The 17,749-nt window shown below is 41.5% G+C and overlaps 1 protein-coding gene across 2 annotated transcripts in view; it reads right to left on the bottom strand.

Annotated features, from left to right (window-relative positions):
* Positions 1-17,749, bottom strand: part of CEMIP (cell migration inducing hyaluronidase 1) — a 153,481-nt gene that overhangs the window by 59,014 nt on the left and 76,718 nt on the right. For both annotated transcript variants that reach the window (XM_014581656.4, XM_089782060.1), the window contains exons 2-9: positions 14,952-15,054; positions 11,519-11,668; positions 10,694-10,832; positions 9,435-9,671; positions 7,998-8,177; positions 1,985-2,055; positions 1,145-1,240; positions 396-517 (exon numbers count right to left, since the gene is read on the bottom strand). In XM_014581656.4, the coding sequence (XP_014437142.3) occupies positions 396-517; positions 1,145-1,240; positions 1,985-2,055; positions 7,998-8,177; positions 9,435-9,671; positions 10,694-10,832; positions 11,519-11,668; positions 14,952-15,009 (1,053 nt within the window). In that variant the 5' untranslated portion in view covers positions 15,010-15,054. The remainder of the gene's footprint in view (positions 1-395; positions 518-1,144; positions 1,241-1,984; positions 2,056-7,997; positions 8,178-9,434; positions 9,672-10,693; positions 10,833-11,518; positions 11,669-14,951; positions 15,055-17,749) is intronic.

Raw genomic sequence — 17,749 nt, forward strand, 5'->3', positions numbered from 1 at the left:
GTTCACAGCCCCATCTATAGCACTCCAGATTCCAAAAGTGAGAATTTGAAGAAAAGGGTCCAGTTCTACAACCCTTCCTCACACCAGTAGTCCTATTGACTGACCTGGGACTGGTTGTGTGAATAAGGGTTGCAGTATCAGACTCAAACAGAGGAATCGTTTGTTGTACATGCCTTCCATTAATGTTAAAAATTTGCCAGCATTGTGGCCAATCTACATAGAAGAGCATCAAGGCAGCTGACACCTGCAGAAATCAAATGCATTCACATTCTGACACTGTCACCAAGAAGGTCTGAGGTCTACTAGAACCTCCTTGACTTTGATGCTGCAGTTGGTTGTTTACAATTGCACATCAGGCAAGTTAATCCATAGGGGAAATGGGGAGTTTGTCCTACCTGGATATCAATGGGGTGATTACAGATTTTGCTTGGATTTGCCGCCCTTAGATCAGAAAGTTTCTCTGTGTCTTTGGATCTTGTCTTTTGGGGCTTCTCAAACCACTCTGTCCACTTTACATCTGGAGACAAGCACACACAGGAAAGGTCACTTTATAGAAAGCCAAGCTTAATGCAGCAAAACGGCACTTTGCAGAATTTAGTTTCCAATATTATTAACAAGTTTCTTCAATAACTGCCTAGTTCCTGGCTCTCATTGACAGTCTGGCCACTGCTTTACCATGCTATGAACTGTAGCAAGGCAAGGGAGCATGAAGTGAACAACAGCTACATGGTTTGAGTATGTAGCATGAGCATTTCTATCAGCTGTGGAACTCAAATTTTGCCCTCCTCTCTTTTGCCTTTTGTTTCTATTCAAGTCAGAGTGCAATCAGTTGTTGTTCGTAGACTGAAGACGCCAATCTGAGAAGTGGTGACCACATAACCATAAGAAATAATGAGGCGTGTATTGGTTTGATCTTAACAGATAAACTTTCATATTCAATGCAAAAAAAGACAAAGGATTCAAATTATACAGTGAGTCTTGCAGAAGCTGGAAACAAAGATTCTGCTTGTGTTCTTGTTTGGGTTAAAGGCAACCTTTGTCAGATATCGGACCCTCTGTTTCTAAATAGAGGAAAAGCAATTGATGTAGTAAATAGCACTGTATTGGCTTAGCTACTCTGGTAGGTGGCAAACCGATGTCTCACCTTGAACCCACTCACTGGTTGAAGACACATTAAAATGCTCTCCATTTTCAGCCTGGAATAGTTTGAATACTTTGGCCACAGCTGATCCTTTGTGTCCTGTAAAACAATGATTAACAATTCCATGGTTTGCAAATGATAGAAGATAAGAATGTATAGGCAATGTAGCAAGCCTGTGTTTGTCTCTCTTGGAAGACTAGAGCAGATTCAATAATTGCCTGCAAAGTTTCCAGCAGAAGAGTTCCTGCTCTTGAAATAATTTTTTCAGACCCTTTCCTTCTCCTCAGACTTTGTGTTTGCAGAGGAATTCTCAAAAAATAAAAATAAAAAGGTGAATTTGTTTATTTGGTATCTTTTATTTGCTGCATTACATTGTGACAAAAAAGTCACTATCTTCATTTAGAAAATACTTTGGTATTCCGCAACAAATAACCTTAACATTAATAGACTGCAGGGTTTTGAGTAGGATGGTATAATATCACGCCTTAGATTTACATTCCTTGTTAACAGAGATAGTTCCACTGGTTTATGCCAAAAAGGTAGATATATAATCTGGCTTCAGTGGAGATATACTGTTTTATATTAGCTGAGAATCTGGTTTTCTATTTCTGTGTATGAGTAGCTTGTGTCAAATCCCATAAACTGGATGACAATTTGGGGATAACGTAAGGAGATAAGACACTTCTCTAACTCCGGTTCACAACTTCAGTGTAGTATAGCGTCAGACAGTACAAATGCCATGAAACAAATTCACCCATTGCATAATTCCACTGGCTTCCATGGAATTATACCAGGGAGGAACTTTCCCAGGCATTTTCAAGCAAGCATTTGCTAGTGCATTACCTGGATAGTCAATGTGGTCTTCAACAGAAGAGGAAGGGTTTCCTTTTACTGTAATAAAACTCCAGGGATGCCTGAGAAATCAAGATGAGAAATTATCATATTATTTTATGTTACTTGCATACGTCATTTGTTTTCTCCTCCCTGGTGCACCATCTTCAAAACGGACAGATTTGTGTGACACTGCATTTTATTCTACACTGACAATCTTAACACTTTATATTTCTTTGCTAAATATGCCACAAGAGAAATGAGGTTCAAAGCCAAATCCCGTCTCGATGTAATTAACCATAGGGCTATATAAATGTAACAGGTGGACTTCACTTTTAACTGAATATCTAAAGAGGTTTTTGTGTGATGGCAACACAGGAGACTGGTAATGCTTTTGAGAGACTGCAGTGGTTTTATAAAATATGTTTTTCCCCAAAAGAATTTCAAAATATCCCAATTTGGTTAAGCAAATTGAATTTGTGCTGAATTTTGTAGGTCAGGAGCCATGGAAATTTGTAATAAACTCTGTTTTATTGATTTTCTGGTAAAAGCTGCTAGAAAAGGTGCAGAGACACGTATAAGAAAATATTTTTTTCCACTTCAAACTCTAATCAGGAGTGGAGATTTATGAGCCATGAGCACTGATTCCACTCTGGCCCAGATCAGTAACAAGTGAAGCTTGTTATTCTAATGGTCAGAAGTGGCCTCGGTTCAGTATCTAGACTAGGGGTGTGAAGAGTAAACGGTTAACCATTAACCTTCATGGTTACATGCAGGTTCCTCCTCCCTGGTGCTGCTGCCTCTGTATCAGCTCCTCCACCCCCGCATGTGAACATGTAACTGTTGAAGTTTTCAGCAGTTACACGTTCATCTAAACAAACATATTTTAACATCCCTAATCTAGACAATTATCAGCAATTCTAGAAATACTGGATAGGTTTGGGGAACACAAACTAAATTGTCCCCTCAGCTTTGAAGATGGAGCCTTTTGAAAAGAACACTAATGAGAGCTGCTACACGTGATTTACTGTTGTGTGTCTACACTAGCTTCAGCCAAGCACATTGTTAATTAGTAATGTGCATCACAACTGAACGGCTGCATCTAGACTGGCAAGTTTTTCCACAAAAGCAGCCGCTTTTGCGCAAAAACTTGCCAGCTGTCTACACTGGCCGCTTGATTTTGCGCAAAAGCACTGACGTTCTACCGTTTGAAATCAGTGCTTCTTGTGCAATTGCTTTCATGTTCCCATTCAGGCAAAAGCCATTTTCTGGAAATGTTTTTGTGCAAGAGGGCCAGTGCAGACAGCTAAAAACTGTTTTGCGCAAAAAAGCCCCGATGGCGAAAATGGCGATCGGGGCTTTCTTGCGTAAAACCGCGTCTAGATTGTCACGGACGCTTTTCCACAAAAAGCGCTTTTGCGGAAAAGCGTCCGTGCCAATCTAGACGCTCTTTTCCGCAAATGCTTTTAATGGAAAAACTTTTCCGTTAAAAGCATTTGCAGAAAATCATGCCAGTCTAGACGTAGCCAACAAATGCACCATGGAACATCCACCTTAGCAGAGAGGAGTCCAAACATTTAGCCTAGATTTAGCAAATAAAAACCCTAATAGTGAAAGCATCTGTCTGTTGGCAAAGCTTCCACTGATTTCAGTAAAATTGGGGACTTAATGCTGCTAGGAGTCCAAACCAGTGCTTTAAAATCTGCCCTCGGATTTCTGTGGAAAATTCATATGGACGCTAAGAGACAACTGTCAAAACACACTGTGCATCTCAGGTTTATTATGGCTTGACCCTGTTCCCATTGAAGTAAATAGCTAAATTCCCCCTCAACTTCAGTTAGAGCAGACTCTGTCAGCAGGGTCCAACCCAAATCTATGGTGAGTATGGGGACGGCATGTAGACCCTATTAATCTAAATGGCTTCTCAAAAATCAAGGCAGCTCCAGCAGCTCATCAGTGGCCTGACCACAGGACAGACCCAGGGGAAGCTGCAAAGCTGCCAACACAACTGCCTGAGGCGTCTGCCAGGGAGCCAGATGCTCCTGCTAGAAAACTTTCCTGCATGCTGAGTGCCAAAGGCATTGGAAGGCTGTGATCTCCAGCCAACGAGAAAGGGAGGGGTGGGAATGGTGGAAGAAATGACATTTTATCACTCAGCAGGCAGGACAGCCTCCTCCTCTAATCCCGACCCTCCCCCGCTTTTTGTTAACAAATATCAAAACAAATGACAAACACATGATTAAAAAATAAACAAGGCCACGAGCATTCAAAATACACTGCAGGACAGTTCAGTTTGTTCTTAAACTAATATTTGCGCCTCCCAGGATTTGATTTCCCTTAGTTAGCTGATGGCTTAACAGCATGTTTAAGCCAGTTCATCTTAATGCACATGGCCACATGTCAAATGTCCTGATGGTGTGAAATGTGAGGACTGAATTCCGCTCTCCTGTACACCAGTATGGACCCACAGTAGACCCCCAGAGGCCAGTGTGAGGCTCTGATTAGAACGGTCAGCAGCAAGCACTGAAAGACTGCCTTGATTTATGTATGAAAATAAAGCTCATTATTTAAAGGACACCTTCGTTTCTCAATGAGACAAGGAAGGGGAAGCTCTTCTGTTCATTTTGGATTCAGACAATGGGAAGACATTGTGAACCAGATGCTCAGTTGGCGTAAATCATCATTCCTTTGACTTTAATGAAGCAATGGCGATTTATGGCAGTTCAGGACCTGGTGTAGTGTGACAGAAGTGCAGACAGATGGTTTCTATCTGTCTATCAATCTCCCGGCGTAGCCAGCACTACCAGAAAATTACCCAGGCAGTCACGAGTAACCCGACTCATTGGGCACTTTCAGAAACGTGAGACAAATATATCTTACCCCAAGACTACTAGTTGGGATTGTACCAGTTATTGTCTCAGCAGCATTCGCAATCCATCCTCAGCAAGGGACATGGGGCAGTGCAGATCTGGCAGATGGGTGTTTGATTTAGTACGGTCAGCCAGCCATCTAGCTAACAGATGTTTCAGGGCGACCAGAGAGACAGAGCAGACAATCCACTCTCCATTGTCTGGTTTCTCCTCTACAGCATCATTTAGAGGGTGGATATATAATCTAGCAAATTGTCCAGAGTAATTTTTACAAAACTACAGTATTTTATCCTGTTCAGAAACAGCAGGGACTTTTTACCTTTGACAGGCTCTTACTTTAGCCAATCTAAAAATGTGCTTAAGTGTACAGTGCACTGACAAGCACTAACTCTACTACAGAGTAAAAACCTAAAGAGGCAGCATGGCATTCATGCCTCCTTGTAGGATTGCCTGTTGATGTACAGTATCAAAGCCCAGGTCCAAAAACGACAAAAATATCAATATCCAGTCCCTTTCCCTCCAATATAATTATCTTTGTTATTGTCTGATTCTGGTACAAATATCTCTTTGCAATTGAGTTTCTGCTCAGAGTAGAGATGGATCCAAGCTACAGAATAAGAACCAAATGAGGCTGTTTCAGTTCAAGCTTTGGGTTCATCCTGGTGAAGGGAAAGGAGTCAATTGTGCTTTGGGGGCTGGTTCTGGACACAGGCATCCCCACGTTTCAGGGTGTTTGTGGGGAATGAGTTATTTGTGGACCAAACTTTACAAGTCTCAACTGAGTCAAAACTCAGAACACTGATCTCATGGGATTTTTTCCTGAGGAAGGATGCCAAGCTTTGATAGTTGATTACTAGGCACTGGAGCATTGTGGAACTGAGAATTTTTGCTAGTTTGTTATCCTGATCTATTTTTAAAATAACATTTTCAGATGTGCCCCAGTAAATTAGGTGTCTAACTCCCATTAAAAGGATAAGGTGTCTAAAAAGGTAGACAGATGCCTACTGGGTTTTTTAAAAAAATACACTACACATCTGTCTACATCTTTAGACACCTAATACTTGCATAAATCTGGCCCAAAATGACACAGGAGCTCATGACTAACTAAAGTCATTAGGACTTATGGGTAACATTTTTTAAAAAGTGGGGGGTGTATCTAACTAGCACACAGGGAAGCAAGTATTTTTGCAAACCTGTATTTTACATAGTGGTATCCCTTAAAGGATCAACATTTGCCATCAATTACCACATCATAGAATCCAAGATGCCTGTGTTATTTCCTATCAATAGGAAGAGGTGTGTTACTCTCCGACCCCAGGTTTTTGTATTTGCTGAAAATTCTATATATAATGGAGCTGGCGGGGAGGAGGAATTGTGGCCCAAAAACCTGAGTGGTCCTGTTCTAAATCAGTAAGTGAGTGATCCAGAGCAGCATTCCAGCTCTGCGGTCACCACACCACTGAAACTGGTGTTCCTTTATACAGAGGGAGCTGAGACCAGGCCAAATTCCAGTGAGTGGCATTTGCAGGCAGGTGGCCAGGGTCATAATGCCATTGAAATTTGGCTCGGCCATCCCTCCATCCAGATGGCAGGGCAGACATGCCAGATGATGTTGCGACTTTGTGCATCTGGGGAGTCTGTTCCTGAGTGGCAGAATGCAAGGGAGCCTGCTGAGCTCTAGACTCCTGGCAACACTGCGTCATGCACTGTGTAGGTAAGAGACTCCCCAGCCAAGGGAAATCCAGGATCCCTGGGAATGGAAGGAGGTGATGAGTGGGCACTAGAATGAGTTCCAGACTGGGGTGTGAAGGTCAAGGGAGAAAGCAGAAGTCTCCCCCTCATCCAAGAAATATCAGAGTTGGCCCCACTGACTTCTAAATTATATGAAAATGCTGCAGTAGCTCAGCTAGGCAGTGTGGCGAGTGTTAGCTTTTTTATGGCAACCACTAGTTCATGGCAGAGCTGAGTCATAACACTGTAAGTCAGATCCTCTAAACATTTCCGTTATAATTACAATTAAATGCGAAAAGTGTCAGGAGCAGTTTCCTTTCACGAGTATGAAAAAACCCTCCCCCCTCTGCTGAACTGGAAAAAAAGAAATAGGATTTTCAAAATCTTTGTCTGTCTCAAAACTAGAACTGCAGAAATGGAATTCTGACAAGTCATTGAGCCATCAAATGGGCTCTGAGAGGAAAATTTTCAAAGATTGTGGTGGGGTTTTTGTGTAGTGAGTGTTTTTTCCTATATTTGAAGGACAAGTTATTTTATTAGGAATTCTCTGTATTGCATCTCTTGGATGTTACAGGGAATTTGTACTAACAATTAAATTTCCTTATAGACCACTCTGAATATGTAGACCAGCTGCAGATGCCTAATTGCGAGGATGCATGTGCCAAAGATGGGCCTTTGGCTCAGTTTCTGAAGGATTTTTTAAAATGGTCCACAACTCCTTCAGAGTTTACATAGACTATGACTACTGGGTAATAAATACTTTTTTTGCAAAGCAAGGTGATAAACTAAGACTCGAACTAGGCAAACAGCACATATGCTCTAAAAAAGTGTTTGCGCCAACATACACTATACATCAGCCAAAGGCGTTTTACAGTTCACAGGGTAAAAATATGCATACTGAATTATGGGATCTGTGCAACACACACACACACACACACACACACACACACACACACGATTAGTTAAATAATATCTTTCTAGAATATCTATGTATTTAACCAGAGCTAGATGGCTGCTACACAAGCCTTAAAGTTTGTTTACCAAAGAGAATTATTACACACACACACACACACACACACACACACACACACAGTACACTGGGTATATTTACATGTGCACTTCAAATCTCTAGGGTCTGGCATCAAAACAAACAGGAATAGTATGTGGGGTTATCATGGAAAAATGCATCCCTTTTAATGTCAATCATGCATTATTTCTCAATCTCTTAATAAAAATGCCCAATATAGACACTGAATGCATCAAACTATTTAATTCATTGCTAAAAAGTTTGCATGGAGAAAAGGAAAACTTTTTTGAGTTAAAGAACATTGTGCCTTTGAAAGAGAGAGAGTGGAAATTATCCGGGTAGATGAAAAGCATAAGAAGGGCTCTGTGCTGGCAGAATTGGCAGGATAGGCACATACCTAAATCCAAGATGAAGGAAATGCTTGCTGCCCAGTTTGGTCATTGCTTTCCTGGCTGAGTCATCCAAGTTCCTAGACCCTTCATCATTCACTGCCACTGACAGGATCATGCCATTGTCAATCTCTCTCAAATACTGGACCAGACGGGCACTCTCCCCTTTCAGTTTGTAGGTATCGAACCTAAAAGTAATGAAAAGCAGCATTTATATCAGGGAGCATCACACCTTCTGTACGTTTCCTCTAGATTAAAAACAGGTATTATATAGAGATCTACAGATTTATATGGCTACAAATACCATTATATGTCATCCCGTGTAAACTGCTAATTGTCTTAATTAGTAGTAACATTTTCTTCAAGAAGGGGCATAAGTTTGAGTGAAGTCAATACAGGTTGTGCCTCCAACAACTGGCACTCTCTGGACTGGAAACATTCATGGTCCATCAGGACCATGGATGCTCCTGGACCAGAGAGCCCAGGAGCCTAATGGCAGGAGGGCCGGCCAAGGCTGGGGTAGCACCAGCTAGGGGCCAGAGCCAGAGCCTGTGGAAGTGCAGAGCTGTGGCTGGAGCCCTGCAGCAGTCCCTAGCAGCCTGTGGCAACAGAGCCCGGGCCTGAGCTAGAGCCCATGGCTGAAGCCAGAGCCTGTGGCAGCTGGGCATGGAGTCCAGCTGGCCTAGCAGTAAGAGGGGCCGGAGACAGGGTGCCAGCTCAGACGGTGGCACTGGTCCAGTAGAGGACTTGGGGACCAGTGGCAGGGGACTTCCCCGATCCAACAAATTCTCTTGTTTGGGACCGGTCAGGTCCCAAGGGTGCCAGACCAGGGAGGTCCAACCTGCACACAGAAAAATGCATGGGTGTGAAACTACACTGCTGCTACAGTCGGAACTGAGCCAGAAGCTCCATACCTCCTTGGAAGTCAATGAGATGTTTGCCCGAGGCAGCTCTGCAGTGCCTGGTTAGGTTGCTGGTTTGCTTAGATGTTAAGCTTGCTGGGGCCAGATCCATGTTTCTGTTCTGTCTTTCAGAGCTCCCAGCACAAGTGTGTTGGGCCACAACTACCACAAATAATTTTGTATGTAATAAATCTACTGCTTGCTAATGACTCATCAGAAAGGGAGCTTCTGGGTAAACTGCTCCAAGAAACCTAAAGACTCTGTGATATGTCCCTCTTTGAACCACAATAAGGACCTAATCCTTCAGCGTGCAGAGTGCCATCTACTCTTGCTGACTTTGCAGGGAGTTGAAGACGTGTCATTTTGCAGGATTGGGCCCTACATAGGCTTATGGAGACTACTGAATTGCAAAGAGCTATAACGAGACATACAATGAGACCAACAGAAATCTGTTACTGGAAATTCCCATTGATCTGACGGGGATGCTGGGCTCTAAGGTAATACCAACGGCTTCCAGAGTGCGATGGCTCTAAACCGACTCACCGATCTGAATGGATGACTGCCCCTGTCTTTGGATCGATAACATGGACAATGACACCGCGATGCCCCCAGCTCCTTTCAAAGTAGTAGCCGCCTTCTTCCATGCCACCAGGGTGGAGAGTCTTGTTGAGAAAAGTCCAGGACAACTTTTTCTCACCATGGATCTCAAGGGTTCCACCTTCACCGACCCCAATATATTTTTGCCCAAAGTAAGCGTCTGGCTGGACACCATCATCTGCTCTGTAGGGTTTTTTTTTTTTAAAAAAGCACACATTTATGAATGACTGAGAATATTTTACTATTCAGCCAACAAGCCTAATACCAAAGCCCAACAGGAGAGGAAGCAACATGGTTTAGAAAGTATTTCTTTCAAGAGACCCCAAGGAATACAAAATCTGGGACAGTATCAAAAATAGTCTTTGTTTGAAATAACACTAACAACAGGGGTCAGAGACAATTTAGGACACAGAAAATGCAGCTGGTTCATTAATCACTAGTTTGTTGTTTTTTTAGATTACTATTGACATTCCACTTTAGAATACTTTGGAGTCTTGATGCACAAAAGTTGTACAGGTAGTAAAGCAACACACCTAGTATGGACACAGTTTTATTGGCGAAATGGGCTAACACAAGGATAGCTTTTACCATGTAGGAAAGGGAATAGGTTATGCTGGTATACTTGCATCTATGCTCCTGGCTGTAACTGTATAAAAATAACCACATCTCTAGCTGAAGTAAGGAATGATATCAGTTCCATCTCGGTGTGTGAACCAAGATGAGTGAACACAAAGTTGAAATATTACAGCACATTGCCTAAAAAAAAAGTCTAATGCTTTGCCTGAGTTACCTCACACAGAAAAGGAAAAATTTAGGCATGAGAATTTTCAGACCATGGTAGCTGTATGAAAATAATGGAAATGTGGAGGTGTTTTTCTTGTGACTTTAAAAATATCTGAAAGAATGGAGAGGCTATAAAATTCCTTAAGCAAGATAGCTAATGAGAACAATTAGTAATGAGACATCACACATTTTTCTGATGTGTCCAACCGGTCTTGGACTCACATCCCAGAGTTTCTTCCCTTCTCCCCCCCCCAAGTTAAATTAGCCCAATTGGCCAAGTAGCCTCCCATAGAGTATGGTTTATATTTAACATCAGTGAAACCTTAATTTATGATGATTTTTTGTATCTCTGTAGAGAAAGAGAATGTGCAATATAGAGATATAGTGCTGAGTTAGGGGATTCATGCGATTTAGATACATACCGTCCATATAAGATGATAGTCACATTACTTTGATATGGACACAGCTCACTGCCAATATGTAACTCTCCTCCATTTTCAATCAATATATGTCGAGTTCGCAAAATGATAGGCTGTGTTTTGTCTTTAATTACCAGTTTTCCTAAGGAAAAATAATGGTATGAAGTTTTAAAACACAGTAAGTCATCAGACCTAGTGCTGCTATTGTGCAGACAGACAGGTCAGCCTTCCCAATTACATCAGAGATACATGCCAAACATATTCCCCAAAACAGCTTTAGCTCCAGATCCTAAAGTGCTTATTTGCCTGTGTGGAAAAACAATCTCAGACTGAAGTCAGTGGAGTTTTGCACGGAGAAGGAAGGAAACCAAGACTGCACAAGCACTTCGGAGTTAAGACTGAATAAAAGCTACTAATACTAGCAGTCTTCTGCAACAAAACACGATACTGTCCTTCCAGGCAAAGTGTGGACACACATCTGCCTTGTTCTGAGCCCCGAAGAATAGTGTTGCTTCATTGGGACATTACAGAGAATTACTAGGACCGGGTTTACAAAGGACATTGTAGGACTAGAACTACTAAGCAAGTTGACGCACATTTGCAAGCTCTCCCGAAAGGACAACAAACAAGTCACTCTTAGTGCCCAGAGGTGATATCATCCCTACCACCACCCACCCTGGTACCAAAACTGGAGCTAGCATTATCCAATATTTGCTCTAACAGGGAGCACCCCCAGCAAGCTGTCCCTGTGCCTTCTGTGCTGCTCTAAGTAGATCTAATGGAGAGTCCTTGTTCCCGCTTGGCTCACAGGCTGGCAGCAGGATTTACCTCCGTCTGTGATGAGGATCGAGTGGACAGTTGCAGAGGAAGAGAGAAGCAGCTTCCTGCCTTTGCCAATTTCAATATGTTGATCTTCATCATGCCCAGCGTTCCAGGGTGCCAGCTCAGGATCCTGATCTGGACAGAGTGGAGCTGCTTCTGTTGATAGAGACGAAGGGAAGATGACAAATGATCCCTGCTTCACTCAAGAAAGTGTCACATCTATGCCTCGATAATGCATTCAAAGAGGATGCCTTATCCATGAAATGCAGAGATGCCCCATCTTGACTGGGCTATGTACGAGTCACAATAAAAAGAAAGTGAACTATTACTTCGGGAACACGCTCTGCTGGACTCAAGCAGCACAAACAGTTCTATTACCCTGCACAGCAGAATGTCACTGATCCCACTGCTCCTGGACAGCGGTAGAAAAAAAGGGGAGTGTTTTGCCCTTAATGCTACAGCTCTGCCTATCAATGTCCAGCTAGAATATATGTAGCACTTTAAAGACTAACAAGATGGTTTAATAGGTGATGAGAAAGTGGGTCTGGCCCACGAAAGCTCATTACCTATTAAACCATCTTGTTAGTCTTTAAAGTGCTACATAGTTTTTCCTTTTGTTTTAGCAAGATCAGACTAACACAGCTACCTCTCTACTACTATCCAGCTAGAATGTAGGCAGCCTGTCACTGGCTGCACATAAATGTCTGCTCTCAGGAGCAAATGAAAAGGGAGAAAAGAAGACCCAACCTGAACCATCACCTAATACATTAGCTAATGCTAAACAATATCTGTGTGGTTTGGTAAACTAAAGAGGGCAGGAGGGAGGTGGAGGGGAACGTACATTTCTGCAACTTTGCCCTTCAGCTAGGATGGGAAGCATGAGTGGTTTAAATACCATCACATGATGGTTTTCAGGGAGTTTCCAGCCTGACCAAAGCCAGGAAGAGCTAGGAATCTCACGAGAGGAATAAAAGATGGAAAGACACAAAGTCAAAGAAAATAAGGATTCTCCCTCTTGAGGTTTGCACATCACTCGTCTCCACATACCTATTTGCTTTCTGATCACAAGGACAGGTTTGTCTCATTTATGCTCCTACATCAAATCCAAGGGCATCTCATGTTACAAGTATTAAAGCAGGGACATTTTAAATCTTACCCAACATATTAGCAACATGTCTACTATAGTTCAACAAGATGTGTGTGTATTTCATGAGAGTTAAAAATTTCCTAACAGAAGAAGATTGTTCAAACTCCCATGGACCTCAATAAACCCTCTCGTATCAATGGGAGTTGCAGGGTCTCACCAGCTCTTTGAACTTTGTCCTGTGTGATTCCCATGTTCTTTCCCTCTTAAAATAAATGCAGCAAAGTTGAGGTACTAGATCAATCTGCAAGATCACTCCATATCTAGGACAATGGATATGGGGTGAAATCCTGGCTCCACTGAAGACAATGGTAAATCTCAGTGGGGTCAGGGACTTCTCACAAGACATCTAGACCAATGAGGAGGCCTTTGTTTTTGTAATGGACATAAATACATTCCCACTGAGGGGCCAGGCAGTCAATGTGGATCAGTTTTAAGACTCGATCACTATCAAGTGTTCCAGTGCTGATGCTCAGGAAATACTGTGATGATTAAAGAGCCAATATTTTGTATTCTTTTGCCATTGGAGAAGCAGAAGGACAACTGGAATTCTGTAACATCCTGAACAAAATCTGTCCATCTGCATTCAGTTTCCTGACACATTCCAAATCAACTCCACCTCTTAAGAAAACAATAGAATTAGATCAGCCACTGGTTTGGTGTCTCTTAAGGACACCCTTTATTGAGATGCCAAAGTACCAGTTATCCAGGGTAGCAAGAAACATTTCATGTGTGCAACATGTGTCCTGGCTCTCCATGCGTTCCCATAAAAATGCAGGGATCAAGTCAAAGAATGCCAATCATCTGTGGAGCAGGGACTCATGCACTGACAAATATCCTGGGCTCAAACCAGATATGTGCACCAGTTTGAAAACAGGAGTAATTCCACTGGTGTCAATGGTATTTCTCCTGAGTAGCGCTGGAGAAGAAAAGATCAGAATCAGGCTTCTGATTTGTACTGGAAGACTCCTAGAATCAATTAGAGTAGCCTGAAAAAAAGATACATAACATAACTCAGGCAGTAGATGAAACTTGCACTAGAAGCAGATGCCTGAGGGGAAAAAAACCACTAATTTGAATAGACAACAGTTGAAAGATGTTCAAGGGTTCTATCAGGGACAAGGATAATTGAAACTGTGCTCAAATCAAGACTACAAATCAATCACAGACATGAATGGACAGCTAAGTCAAATTTAGCGGTATAATTTTCCAAACAGGCTAAGTTGGATGGGTAAAAGCCAGCTCGTTATTATTTGTTTGTTTAGCATGGATGTTTTTCCAGTGGTCAAGAAAAGACAACCTCAGCACTGAGAAACTGATAGTCTACGACAGTCTACGACAGGCAAAGAAGGAATCAGAGGTTAAGGGAGGGGGTTTATTCTTATGATTTGAATTCAAATTAGCAAAAGCCAGGACCATTCAGAGTTTAAGTCCCAAGCTCCATCCTTAACCCATTCACATGAGGAGCCGTGTGGAAACTACAGTCCAATCGGAGTCTGTTCTCCAGGAATATATCCATTCCCAGCCACAGGACTGAAACATCAGGCCCTAGCAGGGTTAACTGGCTCTCTAATGACCATTTACTTCATCACAGGTGAAATTTCAGTCTTATCTATGAATCCCCTTGTGTTTTTACACTAAGATGTCAGCTCCACTTCAGGGCACTCTACAGGGAATCATCTCCATTTCCTTTCCTGTCTAAAATTCCCTAATGTTGTTGCTTTAGAGGTTACATTGGGTGAGTAGGTGTTTAAAAAACAACAACACAGAAATCAGGCACCCTTAGAATACAAAGCAAACCACTGGGAGGAGAGCTGTAGCATGGAGAGACCGAACATAATGCATAAAATGCTTTTATGAGCATCACCTATAGAGGGACAAAGGAAGCATTTCGAGATAGGATGGGCTTTTTGCTCTCCCAAGAATTTCAGATATTCTATCCATGAAGGCAGAGTGAGGAAAATGCAATAAAATGCCCAGAATGCACCTCTCAGAACAGCTCTTGGGCTACTTTATAAACTTGACTTTTTCACATTCTAATAATGTTTACTAAGGAGCTGAAAAAATTATTTGGTTTCCTCCTTTGTGCCTTTAATGAAGCTGTGCTAAACTAGGGAGGCTGGAGGGATTGGGGGAATTAATCCTGTAGCATGTTTTCCCCATATTGCTCTTGCTAGAAACTTCAGGCAGACACAGGATTAAGGGCTAAAAAAACACCTGACCTACAGCTGCACTTTCCTGTTACAAATACTGTGGTCACAAACCCCTTCTCCCCTTGTGTTGGCTGAAACTTACCTGCACATACAGAAGAGATTACCAATAGAAGTGAAACAAAATGCATGACCGGATCCATTCTGGGGTGTGAGATTGCTTTCAGTATTCTTAGTTCTGTAGAGACCTGTAACAAAGAACACCAAGGCAGGAATTAGATCTTTGTCAACTCAAGCATGTTTTAAGCAAAAATTACACAGGACATGGAGAATTACATCCAGGCCTTTGCTTTTCACTCTTCTTGACTTGTTAGAGAAGGACAGAAAAACAGGCCCTTTCTCCCTCTCCAACACACCCCTTTGTTAGGTTTAAAATTAAACCACTCGGATATTCAAACACGTACACAGAAGTAAATCAAAACATGTCACAGGAAATGTCTTAGGAGTGCAGTATAAACACATATGGTAGTAGTACTATGGACGACTGCATAGTCACATAGGGCGTGGGGGGAGCCTAACCCCCAAACCACAATGAAAATAACAGTTAGGATCCAGTTTTCAGAGTGGCCTCAACGTGAGACATATAAGCTGTATGCCTGTATTCTGGACATACAACTTTTGGCAAACATGTTCTGTGCATCCCAAAAATTCTGACCTATGCTCAGTTGCAGTTTTGAAGCTGCACCTTCTGGACTTTGGGATGCACAGTAACTCAGCCTCTCCAAACTGCAATTCTGGGAGCAAGCCTGAAGGCTGCTGGTAGAAATTTCCCCCCTGAAGAGCTAGTGTCAGTGTCATGAAATTTAGATTTGGAGTGGGCTGGAGCACTATCTGGAAGTAATCTCAGTGAGTTCAGGCTGACTGTAAATGTAGCCCATGCGTTAAAGAACCTGATTATGGAACTGTGTCTCATGCTGGTGGGAGTTCATTGACATGAATAGTCTCATGGAGGCCAAGGGTTATACACTTCTGTGCAGAGTACTGATGTAAATGTTCATTCTTATGTATCTGTAAGGCATTGTTTAAAATGCATATTTTTCATCCAGTATAGTCCTTGGAGCATTACATTTCCTTATGCAAAATTCTGTAGTGAGGGACTTTTAAAGAAACTTGTTTATAACCCATAGGAGTCAGCATATGATGAGACAGATTGTTCATTTGTCTGTTATATCCATGGGATTCTTCTGTATGTGAGCTAACATCAGTTGGGCTCCTCTTCAACTCTTTCAAAGTTGCAGATAATTGTGGAGCTTCTTGAGGGCAATTTCTTCAAACACAACATTTGGTTGCAAATAAAACCATTAGGTTCTTTTCCAGTTTAAATTAACCTTCCTATGTAGACACAAGGTACCTGATCATATTGCAAAGTAATGGCATGTCAAGTGTTTATTTACAAAAATCCTGTTGGTTTGAAATTATTCAAGTAAAAGCAATACAAGAAAACTCAGGTAAGAAATTAGAGCTCCCCAAAGAAAACTTCAGTTATTTTACTTCTCCCTCTTGTAATTTAAAAATTCCAAGATTTAGTCTGGAGTACATTCTACAGCTGAAGTAAATACAGAGCGTGTCCATGCAAATGGTACAATTTTAATTACAAATACTCACCCAAAACTTATTGCAATGGAATTTGGTGCATTGTATTAAGAGTAGCATTACACCCACATTTATCAAGAAACATCACAATTACACTAAGTTTGCTTGTACTGGTGTAGGTTACAGTTGCTGGTCACATGGCTCATAGCCACCAAGGGACAGTAACAATGGGTTTCTGTAGTGTAGTGGTTATCATGTTTGTCTAACATGCAAAAGGTCTCCTGTTTGAAACCAGGCAGAAACATATTACAGACTACATGCCAGGTGACACTTCATGCTAAAAAAGGATGTTGTAAGATAGTAGAGAAAAAGCATTACACACAATAGTGCTGGTCTGAATTTTGTCATCAAGACCTCCCCTCCTCAACAAAAAAATGCCATTTTCATCAAAATGCTTTGAAAAGCCATGCCAACTTTAACAATTAAAAAAATGATGAAAATAAGCATTTCAATAATGTTGAAACATCCTATTTGGTCACTTTTCAAGATCAAACACTGATTTTCATTTCAAAATGACTTTTCCAAATGAAATAGTGTTTTTCTATAAAAACACTTTTTAAAAAGTTTTTAAAAAAATTGAAATTAAGTGTTTGTTTTATCAAAACAAAAGTTCAGAGTGTCAAAAAAAACCCAGCCCAGAATTTAATTTTTCCTTGATATTAATATAAAACCCCACTCCATTTTTGGAAGAGGTGAAATTTTAAAATAATTGCATTTGCTGGAAAATGGGAAATCTCATTCCTGCCAAGCTCTACTTAGTACTGGCTTAATTACTAAAGGATGTACATTGTCAGTGAGTAGAAACTCAGTAGGATTGTGGTTAGAACTAAGCAGCATGTGCCTGACCATTTAAAAGCGTCAACATTTTTATAAGCCATGGATGTTATAGTAACTATTACTGAAGTACAACTACCACCATTGAAAAGTCAACATTTGCCCACACTTATTACACAATCTGATCTGAAATGTGGTAGTAATTTATTTTAAGTATAAACACAAACTATGCTGCTGCAATACCACAACGTAGCAGTACACATAAAAGAGGTTTTCTAATGATGACAAAGGCACATCAACTCTGCCTAAAGGCAACTGAAGTTTGGTCTTTCATTTATAAACACATTGGCTAGATACACAAGGGATGAATTTCACAGTGACCGTGTGCATTCTCGCGCTCATTATTGGTTAGTAAAGAAATTCCTTTGCCAGAGTGTAGAGTCCTTGGTCACTTCCTGTAGCCATTGCTTCCTTTGGCAACAGCTGCTAGGTATTATTGCCAGCCAGTGCCACATG

The sequence above is a fragment of the Pelodiscus sinensis genome, chromosome 14 (genome assembly GCF_052426305.1).
Source record: "Pelodiscus sinensis isolate ZL-2025 chromosome 14, ASM5242630v1, whole genome shotgun sequence".
NCBI lineage: Eukaryota > Metazoa > Chordata > Testudines > Trionychidae > Pelodiscus > Pelodiscus sinensis.